The sequence below is a fragment of the Patiria miniata genome, unplaced genomic scaffold (genome assembly GCF_015706575.1).
Source record: "Patiria miniata isolate m_02_andy unplaced genomic scaffold, ASM1570657v1 HiC_scaffold_3, whole genome shotgun sequence".
Lineage (NCBI taxonomy): Eukaryota > Metazoa > Echinodermata > Asteroidea > Valvatida > Asterinidae > Patiria > Patiria miniata.
Genome location: NW_024037069.1, coordinates 28,700,532 through 28,719,795, shown reverse-complemented (window position 1 = coordinate 28,719,795; position 19,264 = coordinate 28,700,532). Strand labels below are relative to the sequence as shown.

Sequence of the window (19,264 nt, the reverse complement as noted above, 5' to 3'; positions counted from 1 at the left end):
TTTTGTAGTTTTAGGGCGTTGTCAGGGTTTTATGAATTTTAAGAGTTTGGAGAGTTTTTAGGGTTTGCATGTGATTGAGGAGTTTTAGTGTGTGTGTTTGAGGGAATTGAAAGGATTTAGAGTTTTTAAGTTAAACGGAGACTTTTTAATCAGTTAATGCAAATTAAGCTTATTTGAAATAAGCAAAGTCTGAGGGTTATTTCTCTGCCTGTACCAAAGTTTATTAATAACAAAAACTACTGCACTTTCTTTAAAAAAAAATCTTTGTAATGCCTGATTTTACAATACATTTTAGAAATTATACGTCAAAAGTTAAAATAATATACAAGGAGTAGAACTTTCATCTTAATTTTTTTCACTCAATCTATTTGTTCCCCTTTCAAACATTGTTTTGAAAATCCGATCACCACTGCAGCATTCGTCGGTTGATCATACAGGCCCTCACACAAGGCAGAGTAAGCCGTGTTCAAATTGGGCATTTCATGGCTACGGCTTCAATTTTTGTCATTAATTCATCATTGTCAGAATCCGTAGCCGTAGACAAAAATCTTTCAGTCAAAGCCAAAACATGGTTAGGTCTGACACCTGTCTCGTTAGAAGTGCATAGTGCGTTGCGACTAAGTTTCGTTCACCATGTTGGATTGACGGTCACGCATCAGTGAGCACCCCGACCAAGTTTACGTGTTGAGCATTTCAACTGAATTGAAGTTGTTCAGTTCCATATATTTTTTAAGTTGTAAGGGTTTTCTGTTAAATTCGGAAGATGTGACATACGACCAGGTTCAGTTTCACCAAGCAGTGCTGCTGTTGAGGAGCAAAATTGCGGTTATCTTCTTCAAGACTTCTCGTTATCAACCCGTGCGTGTGGGCGCAATGGCGCAGTCGCCGTGTGTATCGGGGAATTTCATGCCCGCTAACTTCCGGGTTCGTGGACATTTTGCAATGGAGTATTTTACCCGGTCGCTTCTGATTGTCCTGTCCGTGGTTTTCAGCGTAACAGGCAAGTTTGTTCCTTAATTGTTCTTTGGTTTATCAAGCTATCATACAGAGAAATCTAATTTTTTTATGAAAAGGAGTCGCGGAAATAGATTTGCACATTTTTGACACACTTTGGACACACAAGTTTGGAAAAAGCCTAATGATAAATTCGTCGTCATTAGTTTTTTGATCATCATATTTTCCATTTCAGATGTATTTTAAACTTCACAATGTACTAATGTTTTTTTTTTAATTATGTGCTGATGGCTGTTGGTACCTCCAATGGGGAGGGGAGGGTTGCAACCTAAAATGAATCATACTAGATGGGACCTTTTGGAATAAAAGAGCCCCACTAGTGCGGCTCGGATATTGCTGCGCCGTAAAGGATACAACGCGGCAGTATCCGTGCCACACTACTGGGGCTAGGCATTAAACTACTAAAACTAAGATGACATTGATTTTAAAAAAAAATGCCGACAGTGCTAGATGGTGCGGACATCAGGAATGTACGGTGGCCCTGGGAACGACATTTTAATATTGACCTTTTTAATGTGAACCTTGTAACCTCTTAATATTGACGTTGTACCTTCGCAATATGCACGTTGCACGTGGCTTAATATCGCATTTTGGAAGTTGTTCCTTCTTAATGTGAATGTTCCAACTTGTTAATATTCACGTTCGATCTTGTCAATGTACACCATTGATCATGCTTGATGTCAACGTTGCACCTTGCTTCTTCGCAATATGAACCATGTACCTTCGCATTGTGAACGTTTGATCGTGCATCTTGTTAATATCCTTGGTGAACCGTCTTCCTTCGCAATGTGAATCATGCATTCTAAAAAGTACGAAGTCCTTGCCAAGCCCTATAGTTAGACAACCAGTTATGATGGAGTTTCAATCTGACGGCTGTTTAATGTCACTTAACTTGGGCGTCTACCTTGTAGTGATTTTTATCATGACTCAAGGCTCTCTGTTTTATTTCACCCATCTTTTATAATTCATGTTCGGGCTAACCATAACCCAAGGTTGGGCATACATGTAAAAACATGCATCCTGAAGCAAATTTGTCATTGTTTCAAATAACCCGATCTAATCATTTCAACCGTTTACTATACACAAATTAATACCGGTTTGCTTTCTGAATGTAATGATTTCTTTCTTCCTGTACTTTCATCTTTGCCATATCCCAATAATTTTGACTCGCCAAGGGCTCCTTACCAAATAGTATGAGGATCCCCGCTGTTTTGACGAGCATTTCGTTTTCGGGCTACTGCTGATTCGAACCTTACATACACTCTAAAAAAGCATTAGTCAGATTTGACTAGAAACCAGTCAAATTTGACTAGCCATTCAGGGTCAGCTGGGTGCAACTGAAAATCGGTCAATCTGACTAGATTTTTCCAGTCAGTATTATTGTCTTTGGAAAAATAGTTATGCCAAAAACTGAAATTGGAGTCGAACCCAACTACGTTTCTAGTCATAGTATGGAACTTTGCATGTTTAACTAAATTCCTAGTCAATTTCCATTAACTGGGAAAACCAGTCAATATTTTGACTAAGTTGTTTTTAGAGTGTACCCCCCCCCTCCCCCGGATATCCGCGCCTGACCGCATCATGAAGAATATTCGCAATTGGCTGACGACCGGTCATGTATGCATGAACTCCAAGCAAACAACTTCGTATAGGGTGCCCCGGCAACACGTGATTCGCGCTCAACGCAACGGTGCGGTCGTGGTGCGGCGCTCTCTCGCGGTGGCGGGTTCTCGCTTCAGCGGGTAATCGCGCATTCAACCATAAAAACGTCTAGTCCCTAGACAAGCTCGAGTATGTTGCGGGTGTATGCACTGAATAAACAATTAAATAATTGACCGAAGCCACCTGTGCCCCGCGCGCTATCGCTTTTACAATGATTGACTGAAATGGGACCGTTGCATGGTGAAATCCCCGATATTTCCCCGAAGTAATAAATATCAATGTATGCCCTTACTGTTGTTGTCATGCTTTATAAGACGTGGATATTATTTCGTAACGGTACCACCGCATATAAATGATGTTTCTTTCAATTACATATTTAGATCATACTCTTATACTAATTAAATACGCGGATCTCGACGGAAATCTCTCGTAACTATGATTAAAAACACAAAAAAAATCTGAATAGGGCTTGAAGGATGTAAAGTATTATGATAAAAGCCTTCTTAACGTGATCACAGAACACCGTTTTGCATTATTGTAATTGACGGAGAGTATACCGTCAAGAAATTAATTAGTCTCATGAATTGAACACATCTTTTCTAGTGAAACAGCGCTCATTAGCCTGAACATGAATTATAAAAGATATGTGAAATAAATCATAGAGCCTTGATTCATGATAAAAATCACTACAAGGTAGACCCAGGTTAAGTGACATTAAACAGCTGTCAGATTGAAACTCCATCATAATTGGTTGTTTAACTATAGGGCTTGACAAGGGCTTCGTACTTTTTAGAATGCATGATTCACATTGCGAAGGAGGACGGTTCAACAATGATATTAACAAGATGCAAGGTCAAACGTTCACAATGCGAAAGGTACATGGTTCATATTGCGAAGAAGCAAGGTGCAACGTTGACATCAAGCATGATCAATGGTGTACATTGACAAGATCGAACGTGAACATTAACAGGTTGGAACATTCACATTAAGAAGGAACAACTTCCACAATGCGATATTAAGCTACGTGTTGCAACATGCATATTGCGAAGGTACAACATCAATATTAAGAAGTTACAAGGTTCATATTAAAAAGGTCAATATTAAAATGTCGTTCCAGGGCCACCGTAGTATTAGGGGTTTTTTTTTGTTGGCTTATCTACCTCCTATGATCTTGCAACTCATTGGTTCTTGAGTCTGGAGTGCTGAATGTATGCCATAGCAACCGATGAAAGTTGGTGTGCAACTCAATAGATGTTTTCTTCGGATGACATTATCCCGCCTGCTCCTATTCGAACAGGTGAAACTAGTAACAAATTGTGGAAATAATGTAGTATTCAGGCGCCACTTCTTTGGTTGAGTACACAGTCTATGGAGAGTACATAACATTTCCAAGGTATTTTCTGACAAAATTGGAAAATGTTTTTCAGTCCCAGATTCATATCTTTTCAACATTTTACGCAATGCATTTTTAGCAAAAGATTTTTTAGCATTTTTTAGCAAACGATGCCGGTGTACGGAGTGGCTGTCATTAAAAAAGGGTTCTTTTTTTTGGGGGGGGGAGGGGCATGGCCCCCGTTGGCCCCCCTGGATCTGCCTTTTCTGAGTGCGATTCAAACTAAAAATTAATGAAGGAACAACTACCTATAAGACCCGTGAACATGCCCATATGAAGCCATTTTATATGTGTAACCACATTTAAGGAGCTAGCATAATGGCTTTTTAGTTTATTAGTTATCCTCCTGACTGATCTGACTACAGAAAGGATGTGTACATAATTTATATGTGGTTCACTGTTAATTAACATTTCGGACAAACAATCAAAGTTATTGCATTGCGTCATTAGTGCTAATGCATTGTCATGACGCATCAATAAAGAAATGCATTGCGATTCAGTTTGATCACTTTAACGTATAATTGTTATTATACGGAATTTACTTCACTGTATACCGGTATGTTTAATCCATATCTTTTTTTGTTCTAAACTGTATACATTTCTGGATTGAACTCACCAGTGAAAAACAAACACACACTGTTGTACTTGCAATAAGTGTTAATCAAGCGGCCAAACATGTATCAGATCTCCATATCATTCTTTAAAACACATTAAAGCTTCAAACCAAGATGTTCAAATTGATACATGTACAGGCAGAATGTGTCTGTTCGTGATACATGTGTACTGTGCGTGTTACAACTGAAGTAAAAAAAAAGCTGACACATATCGCATTTGCTTTGTTTTTCAAACAGGTGATACAGTGCACCTGACGGTGGTCACACCCACACCTTATGGGGCGGGGTCTTCACAGTCCTCGGCTAGCATCAGCTGTTTCCGTAGCAGTCCTGATGCAGACGCCACACTGAGCTTTGGCAGACCATTCCAGATAGCTCTCCGAGGATCTACAGTAGAAATATCTACCACCCTCCCTACTGGCAGTAGTCCATCAGTCAATGGACAGATAGTCACACAGGATCTGACCACCAGTAATGATGCCACTGGGCTGTTTTATTGTGAAGGTTCCAATAGAGGGTTAACAACGAGGGTATACAGCATCATCCACAGTGTGAATAGTAAGTGATGATTTAATACATGACATAATATTCAGGTTTTAAAATGAATAACAAACGATCTGCATCATAGTCTTTTAAGAGGGCTTTATAGCTGCTTTTGAAAAGTGCCAAAGGTTAATTAAGGTTCTGAAGCATCATTTAAATTTTGCGCTAGGAATAAGTTTTGTTCCATGCTATTATAATTACACTCAACTCCATCGATTCCAATATTGAAATTCGTCCAGCAAAATCGATTTAGAGCACTTCCAATGTTAAATTTCGTAATTTTGAATACAATTTTCATGAAATTACTTTTCGGAAGGTACTTAAAGGGAAATTACAACATTTGCAAACATAAAAAAAAAACAACACCAAATTATTTTGAAAAACCTTGCTGGACTATTAGTGAATGACACTTTTAAGCATCCTGTAAAATTATGGCACCTGATACTGTCTTTTTCAAGAAACGTTGTACATGTATTTTCGTACTTTCGGCCGACCAGCGTTGGAAAAAGTGTTTTTTTCTTTCTAAATACTGGCCCCCATTGACCATACTTAGTTATTCCACATTTGTTTGCAATCGATTACCCACCTAGGAACGGGTACAAGAGCTTGAATGGTTCCCTGACCTTACAATTCCCCCGGCGTCTATAAATTGCTCCGTTTCATCTTAAATGGAGTCAGGGGACCAGACTACAGGAATATGATTGTTTTTCTTGGTTTTTATAGCATCTGCCAACCCAAAACGTAAAAAAAAGCAGTGTAACAATATTTGCTATGTATTACCAACCTCCCAAATCCATCCATTTCAGAAAATTACAGCAAAAGCAAATGATGTATATTCCCTTTAATCGATTTTGCAGGAACAATTTGAATATCAGAATCAGTGATTTTGAATGATAAACGTTTTTAGAATAGCCGGGGGAAAAAAAATCCGAATTTATTTTAACATGCATTTTAACAGTTACCTTAATTTATTTTTTTTGGTAACTGTGCTCTGAGGGGAGTTGTGAATGTATGTTAATATGTATTTTAATGCGTCAAATTTTAAATGTATTTTAATATGTCATTTCAATGTATTTTTTTTTAATTGTATTCTGCTGTATATTAGCCTGCGGGCTACAAATAAGTTTTGATAATAAACCAGTAATAACAATAATGACAATAACATACTTGGTCCGATAAAATCGTGTAAACGAATGTGCCAAACTCTGCTTTACAACACAGAGAAATACACCAGACTTATTTACATAATTGGAATGGGAAATGTTGTAAAATATCTGGGAAAAATAAATTCCTATCGTCCAACGGGCCTACTAGTCAAATCTATAACGTACATGCCATTCCTTTCTTTTGTAGGGAGGTTTGAGCCTGTTGATGGCCTGGTTACGAAAACGGTCAACATACGAGAGGATGTGACTCTCTCAGTCATCCAAGCTATTTCTGGGGGCTCTCCTCTGTGGCGTCGTACAAGAAATGGAACTGTTAATGCAAACTTGCCTAATTCCAATCGGGCTAGTTTCACAGTGCCCTCTACTGATGCTGTTGATGGGGATCTGTATACTGTCATCGGAAATACTGATACTCTGGCTGACAATCATTTCAGTATGATCAGACTCATAGTCAGAGGTACATTTAATCATGTTCCTTTGTTATGACTGTAGCACATAATAAACATGCATATCGGTTGCATTATTATTTTGTATGTAAAAAAGGGGAAAGAGGGACATTGGTATGGGATTAATTTGGCCTTAAATGGGGGCTAATTAATCGCAACAAACTTTTCAGTTTATCTATTTTTTTTCGCAAACTTGTCTAATTCACAAATTAAAACCGTATCACAAACTCTCCAAAACAATTTAACAAAATATATGTCACGGGTATGAAAAAATACCCCCCCCCCCTCTAAATTTGGGTTTACTTGTTTCTTTACCTGTATTTCGTTATTCATTAGCACCCAACTCATTCTTATTTAAATTTACCAAATATTCTGTGCATATCCGGAGACGCGAGATGTTCAATTAATTCTCTCTTCAACATTTTCTTCATTATTTGCAGGTAATATTATACATTTATTTCTTATATTTGTAGAAGTAATTCCCTTAATCCTACCTATCAACCAACTCTTCCATTTAGCTTATATTTCTTCACATTTTCATTAATTTTGTAGTATTTTATGTGACATGATTGTCCCTCGGGATTTGAGAGAAGGAACAATCATTCTTTCTCCTAGATCTCTGTAAATATTCTCTAAGTTAAATATACTACCTGTATTATATTGGATTGTCATTTAAATGGTCAGGAAAACATAGAGCGACGGTTTATTTTGTTTTTATAGGATTTAAGATTATTTTCAAGATGGCGGTCGTCATCGATCGTTTGGCGGGAATCGCCCAATAACCACAGACTCGAGCCATTCTTTAGTCATTCATGTTATTATGTGTTTATGTTTACCTGTTTAATCAAAGTCGTGAATTGCCTTATCTTATTTCGGATACTTCCCTTTGGCGATTTATTAAGAACAAACCTGTCATTATGACGAATTTGACATCATTGTAAATTTGTTAATGGAATTTGTATATATTTATAATTAATTCTGTGCATATCCGGAGAGGAGAGCTGTTGTATTAATTCTCTCTCCAACATTTTCTTCATTCTTTGCAGAATATACTCACACCCTTAAGAGTTGAAGTCTGTCCTCTTCCCAACTTTATTTGACCTCAAAACATCCACGGGTCCTATATATACAAATACATGTAACAAATTGCGTTCGCATTTTATAATATAAATTTAAAACAGAGTTAAGGTCACTGCATAACGAAAAAGCATGAATTATTCTTTTATTTCGTACAATGTAGGCTGTGTTGCAGGCAAGTGGGGTCCTCAGTGCACTGGGATTTGTGACATGTGTTACAATGGAGGAGTGTGTGATGATGAGACAGGAGATTGCATCTGCCCACCAGGATTCAGTGGACCAAACTGCCTCACAGGTAAGCTCATTGCCTGATCTGTCTGTCTGTCTGTCTGTCTGTCTGTCTGTCTGGCGGGCGGGCTGTCGGTCTGAGTGTGTGATTTGTGCTACAATGGAGGAGTGTGTGATGATGAGACAGGAGATTGCATCTGCCCACCAGGATTCAGTGAACCAAACTGCCTCACAGGTAAGCTCATTGCCTGGTCTGTCTGTCTGTCTGTCAGGCGGGCAGTCGGTCTGAGTGTGTGATAATGTGCTACAATGGGCGAGTGTGTGATGATGAGACAGGAGATTGCATCTGCCCACCAGGATTCATGGGACTAAACTGCCTCACAGGTAAGCTGCCTGGTCTGTCTGTCTGTCTGTCTATCGGGTAGATTGAGACAAGAGATTGCATCTGCCCACAGGGATTTAGAGGATCAAAGTGCCTCACAGATAAAGCTCATTGCACTGTCTGTCAGACTGTCTGTCTATAAAGTGCCGCAGTTAGCTTGGCGCGCTCAACGAATGTTTGTGTTCCAATGGAGTGTTGTAAAATAAGTCAAGGCTTGAATATAGAGTCGGGCCAATGATTTACGGTGTACACACATGACCTCCTTCCACTTTTGATTTTCAAGTAGGGTGCGAATTTACAAGATGACCATTTCGTATCATGTTTTCCCAATTTATTAATTAATTCACCAATGAGCCTATCTTTTAAAATGTAACAGTTCACAGTGTATTATCGTGTAGGCCTGTTCCCAAACTTTTTCGGCTACATTTTTTGTACCGATTTAAGGTTCTGCATTTCAATATTTTGCATTGGAGTAAATAAGGAATGACTAAATCTCTTTCATGATTTAAAATCATTCATCGGAGCACAGCAAGGTGGGTGTATAACGTGTGTCTCTTTAAATTTATTTCATGTTAATTCCACACTACTTCATTAATAAAATATGTCTTTCAGTGGCAGCCTCATATTTGATTTTCTTGTGATTGAAGTTAATGAGGCGCTTCAAAAACCGCAACATTTACACATTCTTAAAATAACCTCTTGTATGTAATCACTGCTTTCTACAGCTTGTGGTATGCACAAATTTGGCTGGGAATGTGAGTTTCAGTGTGGAGCTGGTAACGTCATCCAGAGTTGTACAGGGAGCCAGTTTGGTCTGCCAGACCCGTACGGTAACAGCTGCATCTCTGGGTACCATGGCAGAGACTGTGATGTGGGTGAGGACGTCTCGAAACTATATACGTAATGTTTAATGTTTAGATCCGAATTGCACATTTGGTTATGTTCCACAAACATGTTTAAAATATTAATGGTTGATGTTCTTATAAAATAAGGCACTTCTATGCAAGCCTCGGATTCTTGAAAGTGCCTCCATGCCTTCATCTTTATTGTACATATCATGCAATTAATATTTATCTATTTACTTATTTATGTTATTTATTTATCCTCTTTCTTTTTGTGACATTCGTTTAGCATTACACTTAGTGTTTACATAATTGTATTATTCTTGTATCTTTATCACTGTTGAAAGTATGGAAATAAATGTTCTGTTAAATTGAATTGAAAAAAAATGATTAGAGTGAGAGTATTAGTTGGAAAACGTGAAATTCAGAGTTGATGAGTTTCACCTTGTAGAATTGGTTTGTACATAAATCATAATGCGAAATGACTATGTAATCTTTTTGTGTTTTTGGGCCAGAACAGACTCCGTTGATCTAGGATATTCAACCGGCATATAACACCTTGATGACACTCACGCATAATGTATTTTTATTTCAGTTCTAGTATGTTCTGCTCGATCATTTGGTGCTGGATGTACCCAGACCTGTCAATGTCAGTCAGGGCAGTGTAATGCTTACATGTGTATGTGTATTTCTGTTTTAGTGTGTTCTGCTGAGTCATTTGGTGCTGGATGTACCCATACCTGTCACTGTCAGTCAGGACAGTGTAATGCTTGTGTTTGTATTTCTGTTTAAGTGTGCTCTGCTGGATCATTTGGTACTGGATGTACCAAGACCTGTCACTGTCAGTCAGGACAGTGTAATGCTTACATGTGTATGTGTATTTCTGTTGTATTGTGTTCTGCTGGATCATTTGGTGCTGGATGTACCCAGACCTGTCACTGTCAGTCAGGGCAGTGTAATGCTTACATGTGTATGTGTATTTCTGTTTAAGCGTGTTCTGCTGGGTCAGTTGGTGCTGGATGTACCCAGACCTGTCACTGTCAGCCAGGGCAGTGTAATGCTTACATGTGTATATGTATTTCTGTTTTAGTGTGCTCTGATGGATCATTTGGTGCTGGATTTACCCAGACCTGTCACTGTCAGTCAGGACAGTGTAATGCTTACATGTGTATGTGTATTTCTGTTTTAGTGTGCTCTGCTGGATCCTTTGGTGCTGGATGTACCCAGACCTGTCACTGTCAGTCAGGACAGTGTAATGCTTACATGTGTATGTGTATTTCTGTTTTAGTGTGTTCTGCTGGATCATTTGCTGCTGGATGTATCCAGACCTGCCACTGTCAGTCAGGACAGTGCAATGCTTACATGTATATGTGTATTTCTGTTTTATTGTGTTCTGCTGAATCATTTGGTGCTGGATGTACCCAGACCTGTCACTGTCAGTCAGGGCAGTGTAATGCTTACATGTGTATGTGTATTTCTGTTTTAGCGTGTTCTGCTGGATCATTTGGTGCTGGATGTACCCAGACCTGTCACTGTCAGTCAGGGCAATGTGATGCTTACACAGGGGAGTGTACGGGGACACCGAGTGGATGTGAAGCGGGCTGGGATGGCACTAATTGTCAGAGTAAGTTGCCTGATGCTATCTTTTCTTATTTTGTTTTGTTTCAAACAATGGAGGAATAAAGTTTTGTATTGGTTGTCTAACTGAGCAGAACGGTTGTCAAAGCGATACCAGCTCTAAGACACTGCGTTGGCTCAATTGGCCATGCGCTACGGAGAACCGAGGTGCCAATCGCTGTCTTCACAAACCCACCCAATCAACCATCATGATGCATCAGAATTAACCCTTCAAACAGCTAGCTACGCCACACCTACATCTCTCAGGTCATAGACGACCTCATTCCAATCACCTCCAAGACGATGAGGCTTCTTTTGCTGCCCAAAATTGAGCTGGCTGGCAGAAGATTACTGCCTCAAGCATTATAATAATTATAGCCTTTGGGTACACCGCCTCGGGTTGAAGAACAGCTCGATTAACGTCAACCATACCAATTGTGTCAGTCTGTTCACCTATCCATGTATAACTGATTCTGGTCGTCACATATTTATAGCTGTTCTGTATGTATCGTGTTCCTAATGCATTCTGCATTTCGAATAGTTGAAAAATTAAAATATGAAAGCACAGCGATATTATTACATGTACAAGTCTTTAGTTGTTCACGGTATCACTGTCGTTGTATAGTTCCAGATGTTTGCCCCGTTGGCTACTATGGAGACAACTGCCTGAGTAAGTGTCATTGTCTCAACGACGCAGCCTGTGACAAGGGGACTGGTTATTGCAGTGGGTCAAGCGGTGCATGTGCAGCAGGATTTCAGTGTGTGTCAAGTAAGTAAAACAGTCTAATATGCCCATATCCAAAAGAAACTTGCGATCATTCTCATTTGCTGTGTCATTCCATAGATACACTGAAAAGTAACTGTCTAACAAGTAAGGAGATAATTACGGAAGCGTTAAGGGGACATAGTACAACCTAAAAAAAGTAAGTCATAATTATGACTTATCTCATAATTATGACTCATTATTAAGTCATAGTTATGACTTACATCTTATAATAACGACTAAGTATTAAATCATAATTATGATATATATCTCATAATTATGACTTATTATTAAGTCACAGTTATGACTTATATCTTATGATAATGACTGAGTATTAAGTCATAATTATTGCATATTCTAAGTCATAAGTCAGAACTATGACTTAATAATAAGCCATAATTATGAGGTATAAGTCATAATTATGATTTAAATGTTTTAGTTTGATTTATGTCCCTTTAACGCTTCCGTAGAAAATACTAAATAGCCAATATTTCTTTATATTTCGCATGCCAGGCAGTTCTGCTTTGTTTATACGTATTTCCAGCAGTTACTTCGTACGGCTGTTACCTAGGAATTTATTAGTCTGATATAATGTGTGCGCATAATGCATACAATAAGGGCCCTGTCACACTTCTGCGTATCCTAATTCCTTATGAGTTGCGCATTGACTTTTTTTCATACGCAGTCGTACGCACAATACGCACCTCATATGCATCTCTATCGTTTTATGTAAGTTTTATGTACGCAGGCATACGCATGGTACGGCCCAGTACGCTGGATAGTTTTGGGCATGCACAAAACTACGCTGCGTACGCTGTTACGCAGGTCATAAGTTATAAATACGCAGCGCATCGGTCCCGCATCGGTCGAGCGCGGTACGAGTACGCCATGTGTTCGTGAGGGAAAAGCCGTTCATACGCGGCAATACGCTGACCTCCTATATTGGACGTATACATAGCGTACTTGCAGCGCAGATACAACGCACGCTGAACGAACTCATATCGAATGCCGACGTATTGCACGAATTAGTACCGCTCGTCCTACGAGCGGGCAGCGCATTGTACTTATTCGTAACTTATGAGAAACGCACAGATGGCGAACTTGCGCACTGCATACGCAACTCATACGAATCTCATACGCAGTGGATGCGCTGAATTCGTTACTTGTTCGCTAGATGTGCGTCGCACATAAGTCACCCCCTTTTTATTTTCTTTAACAGGCAAATGTGGTGTCGCCACATGTAGTAGCCCGAATGTAAAATTTAAAAAGCCAAAAAATGACTTTCTCTCTTGTTTATTTATTGTATAGTGCTCAAATACTTGTGACTCGAATTGACTCGAGCTTAATACTTGACTCGACTGGACTACACACTGTGACTCGACTCGACTCGACCGTCTTGACCTAATGACTCGACTCGACTCGAGTCACTTCTTTAAAGTGACTCAACTCGACTCGAGTCAAAAAAATCAGTGACTCGTTACAACTCTGGTTTTTATAAGCGCCTTTTTGATCCATAACAATCGGTTACTCATGCCAAACCTATAACGGTCTCTGTGTAATAACCAGCGTTACTTCTAAGAAATAGTAAGATACTTTAAGGGCATTTTTTTTTACTCTCAGTGGTTTCTCAAACCTTTTTTGTAAATATCAAAGATGCTTGTTCATGCAAATTCCAACGGAGTGTTGAACAACAAATTTTCTGTTCCTGCAAACTAATGACACATTTTATTGCATCATGACCTTCTCTGGCTTCACATGTACGAGACGTTTGTCGGTGAAATTTTATGGTAGGTAGCTACTTGTGTATAACAAGGAGTGCGAACTGTATTTGCAAGTTGGCATACCTCGTACACGTCAATGGAAGATTTGCCAAAAACAGTGCCGAGGCCAATAGACCATTATCATGTTGCGGCCATCTTGATTTTTCCCCTTCAAATCAACATAACCAAAGCGAAGCTGGGAGGAACAATAGTCTGGTTCCTTTTTGCACAAAAAATTATCATTCAGTACTGTTATTAGATACCGGGAACATGATTGAAATGGAGGCAGTATGATAAAGGTCTATTATTACAACCAAATAGCCAATCATAAGTTTTATTGACCAAATCAAGGTATTCAACACTGTTGTATTGAATGCCTAACACTTTTATTTTTCAGTGCCCTTATCACATACACATTAGGTTCAAGACATTTTTCTTTATAATTTGTTCTGAGAAAGCAGGGCAGTTCATTTTGTCATACTTAAAATTATGGTGCATTTTTTCTATTTCTTGTGATTCAGTTCTACCTGTGCTGAGTCAGCCACCCAGTGTATCAGTTGCATCTACATCAGCTATCGTCAGCTGGCAGGCATGGGATTCCAATGTGGATGCAGGAGATGGACCGGTCATTGCATACAAAGTCTACTACTCCCTTACATCCCCCATATCATGGACTGTTGCCAATAATGTCACAGTGGCAAGCCCACCTCAGACTTGGTACAGCTCCACTGTTCAACCATTGCAACCAAATACTGAATACATGTTCAGCATGGCTGTAGTGAGAGAGGGGCCAGGAGGAGAAGGGCCTAGGAGTCCAATAACTACTAGGACGACCCTACCTGAATCACCCCCCTCAGAAACCACCACGGGTCCTACAACCTCTGAATCATCCATTATAACAACACCTGAATCAACCAAAGTGACGGAAACAACAGCACCAATAAAGAACCAACCCATAACTACACAACCGACTACCAGTACTGCAGGTAATATAATGTCAAACCTCGCGCACTAACTTCAGGACGTCGATTAATTTTGTTAGTGGTGCTTGTCGTTACGTAATAGGCTACTTGCTTTGTCTAGAAGTCTTTTTCGGACTTACCAATATAGGAAATGTTTATGTTAACTTTGTGTCTGTTTTTTTTTCTATCGGCGTCAACTCCCCCACAACCAACCCAAGGTGGTCAGTCAAACACAGACGTGATCGTTCTTATTGTCGTTGTTGTAATCGTCGTGATTATCGTTGGTGTGGCTGTGTACATCTACTTTCCGTGTCATCGAAAAAGCACAAGACAACCTGCAAAAACACAATCAACAGGAGGACAGGAACTGGTTGGTGTTATATCAAAATAGGCGACTGCGTGAATTATATTTAGGGCTTGAACTTTGACTGATGCATGTCCAATACTATTTTTGCTCATGTAATATGTATTTTTCCTTGTCGTAAATAAACATCTTCCCAATAACATCAATTCATATCTTTCATTTTCACGCTCCCTAGATAATTCTATACGAACTACTAATGTCTCAATCAAAAAGTGTTACCTTTATTAAGTTGGAATTTGGCCTAGTGCATTTATACTTTCTTCCTGAATTGGTATCGACATCATTGATTTTTTTTGCTTTTGAAAGACCACGTATGAGAATCAGATATCTCCAGATAACGAGTATGGCGTATCAGACTATGAGAGGGTTGGTCAAGATCACCCAACATCGTATGAAGTAGTGGGTGTTCATCTCTCGTCATCAACCTATGAGGATGTAGGCCTACCATCTTGGGCACAGGGAAGGAAGATTCCATTCAAGAATGTGTTCATCGGTGAAAAGATTTTAGGCAAAGGAAACTATGGAGAAGTTCGTGACGGAGCAGTGATGGTTGGAGGAGAGGTTTCAAAAGCTGCGATAAAGACACTGATGGGTAGGTTGAATATCTGTAACTGAGCACTACGAAATATTTGAACTCTGAACCTTATCTGGTGTGGACAGCAATTGGTTCAATTCAATTTACATCCATTGAGAGATATTAATATCCATTGAGAGTTTATCAATAAAACTAAAAATCAAAAAAGGTTTCATTTAATTTCATTGGAAAATTCATCACAGCAAACTCATCAGAAAATGACCGGCAGAACTTCATGGAGGAATTCCGGACGCTGACCAAAGTTGGACGACACCCGAACGTGGTCGGTATTCTCGGCGCTTGTCAACATGAAGGTGTGTGAAATAGCTTATAATTAATTATTGTATTATTTGTTATACAATTTCTGGTAATGTAAGCCTAGTGCAGAAGAAAAGTTTGACCATTTATAATACCGGTAATCGTTGAGGCAAAATGTACCTCGGAAACAAATTGGCAATTGTTTCCTTATGCATGTAGCAATATTATCATACTCCATCTTGGTATTGTTAGAGATCATAATCTCTCAGTATAATCAGATGAGATTACAGAAAGTACATATTTATCTTGAATTTGAACATTTTCTCAAAACCATTTGCTGAAACCGTCACATATATGTAGACCATTAAAAAAATTTATCAGACATTCTGTACGTGGCTTTGGAGTTCATGCCCAACGGTGATCTGCGCACCTACCTGAGAAATGCCCGATCCCTGGGGGACGATGATCAGTCCACTCTGTCTTCTGAGAAGCTGATTCAGTTTGCATTGGATGTTGCCAGAGGAATGCAACACGTTGACGCAGTGGGGGTAAGTATAAGTCTTAATTTTTGAGGCTAAGTAGAAACATTATACTGGTAACGAAACCAAGGATTCTTTCAAAGCGTCAGGCCATAGATCGAGTGCATTCAGCAGCCATCTTTGATGTTTGTTTTGTTATCTTAACTCATTAAAATTGAAAACACAAGAGGTCTACTGTACTAATAAGTATCCCTGTTGGACAAAGAAACACATCTCCAAGATGTTGGAATTGCAAACGATCTACTGAAGCTTACAAGCGTATAAGAATGGAAGATATTCAGACTGGGATTAAAAGTAGAAAAAGATGGAATCCATGATGGGGTATGAACCAGTGTTGCTAAAGTGGAACACAGAGAGAAGCTCATGAGTTCGCAGAAATCAAATTTGGTATACTTAAAAAAAGTTATAAAGAAAGGAGAACTCTTTGCAGGTGATCCATCGTGATTTGGCGGCAAGGAACATCCTCCTTGACAGTCAACTGGTTGCCAAGGTTTCTGATTTTGGGTTATCGCGTGCAGAAGATATCTACGTTCAGATGTCAAGGGTAAGAAGTAGCAGTTAACTGCAGTTGCATTATCTAGACCAATGCTTCTTATATACCCATATACTACATCCTCCCACATACCCTGCGTGTTTAAGCAGTTTTTCCTTAGAGCGAGAAGTATTTTAACATCCTTCTTTGAAATCTCATTTACAGACTCGGGTTCCTACTCGCTGGCTGTCTCTGGAGTCGTTGGCTTCCAAGACCTACACATCAAAGAGTGACGTGTACGTATACAAAAGATAACAATTTGGATACCAAGAATGTTATGAACGTGAAACGCATCGCCTATCGTTAATAAGTTTCGTTTGTCATTTTTCATGTTTTACTTAGATGGTCCTTCGGAATCCTTCTGTGGGAAATTGCGACCTTGGGTAATGTATATTTCATGTTTGTAACTTTTTGTATATGTGTTAAAAAAAACCTTAAGTATACATTTCTCAATTAAAAACCCACGTATACATGGAGTGTATTTCCATTCCAACGTTGTATCCGTCTCTTATATATTCTCTCACTAAAAGTATTTGTGTGCCATTTTCTTCCTACTATAGGTGCCACTCCTTATGAAGACATCAAATCTAAGGACCTGCTGTCGAGGTTGCAGAGTGGATACCGGATGCCCAAACCAACCAACTGTGATAACGAGATGTAAGATGTGCACGTTAGGAGGCTTAAGTTTGAAAATGTTTGTCCGTCGATACACCTACTTATCTTTATCATATCGAATTCATACCTTTCACTATTTTGAAACTGATGTTGCGCTTCTATCAGCTTGTTTAGCTTTTACTGCCGGCATGTGGTTTTCCCTATTCATTGTTCAAGTCGCTTCCGTGTGTGCATGTATTATTTTCTTACGATAAAAATATGCATACCACAAAGATGCAATAATACACTGTTTTATGTAAATGACAACCAAACATGTCGTTTTGCAGCCACACTCTGATGTTGATGTGCTGGCAGGAAGACCCGGACAACCGACCTCATTTTAAAAGTCTAGTGACTCACCTGAAAATTATGGCTGACAAACAACATGAACATGTGAGTGTTTGTATTCATAGCAGCAAATTTGATACGATGAGCCACTATCATTCATGTCCACTTTGTGTGTTGTATTACAGAGTCTCCTGGATCGTAAAATTTGGTATAGACCTACCTGTACATTAAAATACTGTCTAACCATGTGATGAGGAATATTAAATGTATACTATTTAATAGTGACATTGTTTTGTCTCGGTAGACGTACATGCGACTGCTGCCAAAAGCTGACAACTACATGTACTTGATGATTCGCCCAGAGCTGGATGACAACTGAATGGAGAGACATATAACATCGATGCTGCTTGGACAAAACTCAGATACAAGCGAAGGACACAGGCTTGTCTATAATATTTCCTACTCTTATGCAGGGGTTTAGGAAACCTGCTCTTACTGTTTATAGACCATTATCATGTTGCTGCCATCGATTTTTTCCCAATTCAAGTCAACGTAGCCAAAGCAAGGCTTGAAGGAAAAATAGTCTGGTTCCTTTTTGCACAAAAACATTATCATTTAGTACTGTGATTGGATACAGGGAACATGACTTACATGATGGCAGCATGATAATGTATATTGTATTGCTTTTTTAATTGTTTCACGACAATAAAATAATTGGGACTGTCTTTATTTTGTATAGGATTATATGTTGTCCCCCAAAATGGCGGAATATAATGTTAAAAATATCAGCTCATAATACACAGATGTTAGGCGGAGTAAAAAAAAACCCATGTATCTCGTCCCCGCCTGCTTCCTTTTTGGAGGCCGCCTGGATATTTTTATTATCTTTTATTTTTGAAAAATGCAGTAAAAAAAACACCAAGAAAGTCCACAAATTCATCGGAAAATTTATTGTAGACCAATACAAGTCTAAATGACACTGTAAATGTATTCAAGTCTCTTGTCCAACTTATCTTTCATTTTAAAAGTGTCTTTGAACAGTGGAAACACCAACGGTTGCAGGAAATTTTTAATTAGCGGCCATCTTGAAACAAATAAAAAATAAAAAGCCCCGCTTCCTCCTTTTTTTTCAAAAACCCGAACGAGAAACATGTTTTTTTTTATTCGGCCTAAAAATAAGCCTGACTTTTAGAGAATATTTCATTGCACTGTAAATAGCGTCATGACAAGATAATGTAGTGTCGTAAATATTGTGAAAGAGTAATGATTATGGTGAAATACCGGCCCGTATATACGCAGATGTTATTATAATGCTTATACACTTATGTCGTTTGAAAAATATTATGATGTACAATAGTTACGGAAATGTACTTGGAGAGCTTCTTATATTATTGCTGGCAGCTAGTGACAGGCCTGTAAATCTCTGCTTTAGGCAGTTACTCGTTTTTTTAACAGTATATTTTTGTATGATTGGTATTTTGTTGTAATTTGAAAAATGTTTGAGTTATATTATGTTTTTTGTGGCAGTGGTGTGGCTTGTCATTATAATAATTTGCATCGCCTTGTTAAATACTGCTTTATTCAAT

The 19,264-nt window shown here is 38.8% G+C and overlaps 1 protein-coding gene across 1 annotated transcript; it reads left to right on the top strand.

The window, feature by feature from the left end:
• Positions 1 to 873: 873 nt before the first annotated feature.
• LOC119736630 (angiopoietin-1 receptor-like) lies at positions 874 to 18,060 on the top strand. The gene is made up of 18 exons (XM_038210644.1): positions 874 to 1,000; positions 4,921 to 5,241; positions 6,580 to 6,849; positions 8,079 to 8,210; positions 9,251 to 9,400; positions 10,854 to 10,991; positions 11,610 to 11,753; positions 14,029 to 14,426; positions 14,696 to 14,839; positions 15,140 to 15,425; positions 15,611 to 15,721; positions 16,047 to 16,213; positions 16,635 to 16,748; positions 16,902 to 16,972; positions 17,079 to 17,119; positions 17,297 to 17,393; positions 17,678 to 17,783; positions 17,983 to 18,060. The coding sequence occupies exons 1-18, from the start codon at positions 874 to 876 to the stop codon at positions 18,055 to 18,057; spliced, it is 2,892 nt and encodes a 963-aa protein (XP_038066572.1). The 3' UTR covers positions 18,058 to 18,060.
• The last annotated feature ends 1,204 nt before the right edge of the window (positions 18,061 to 19,264 follow it).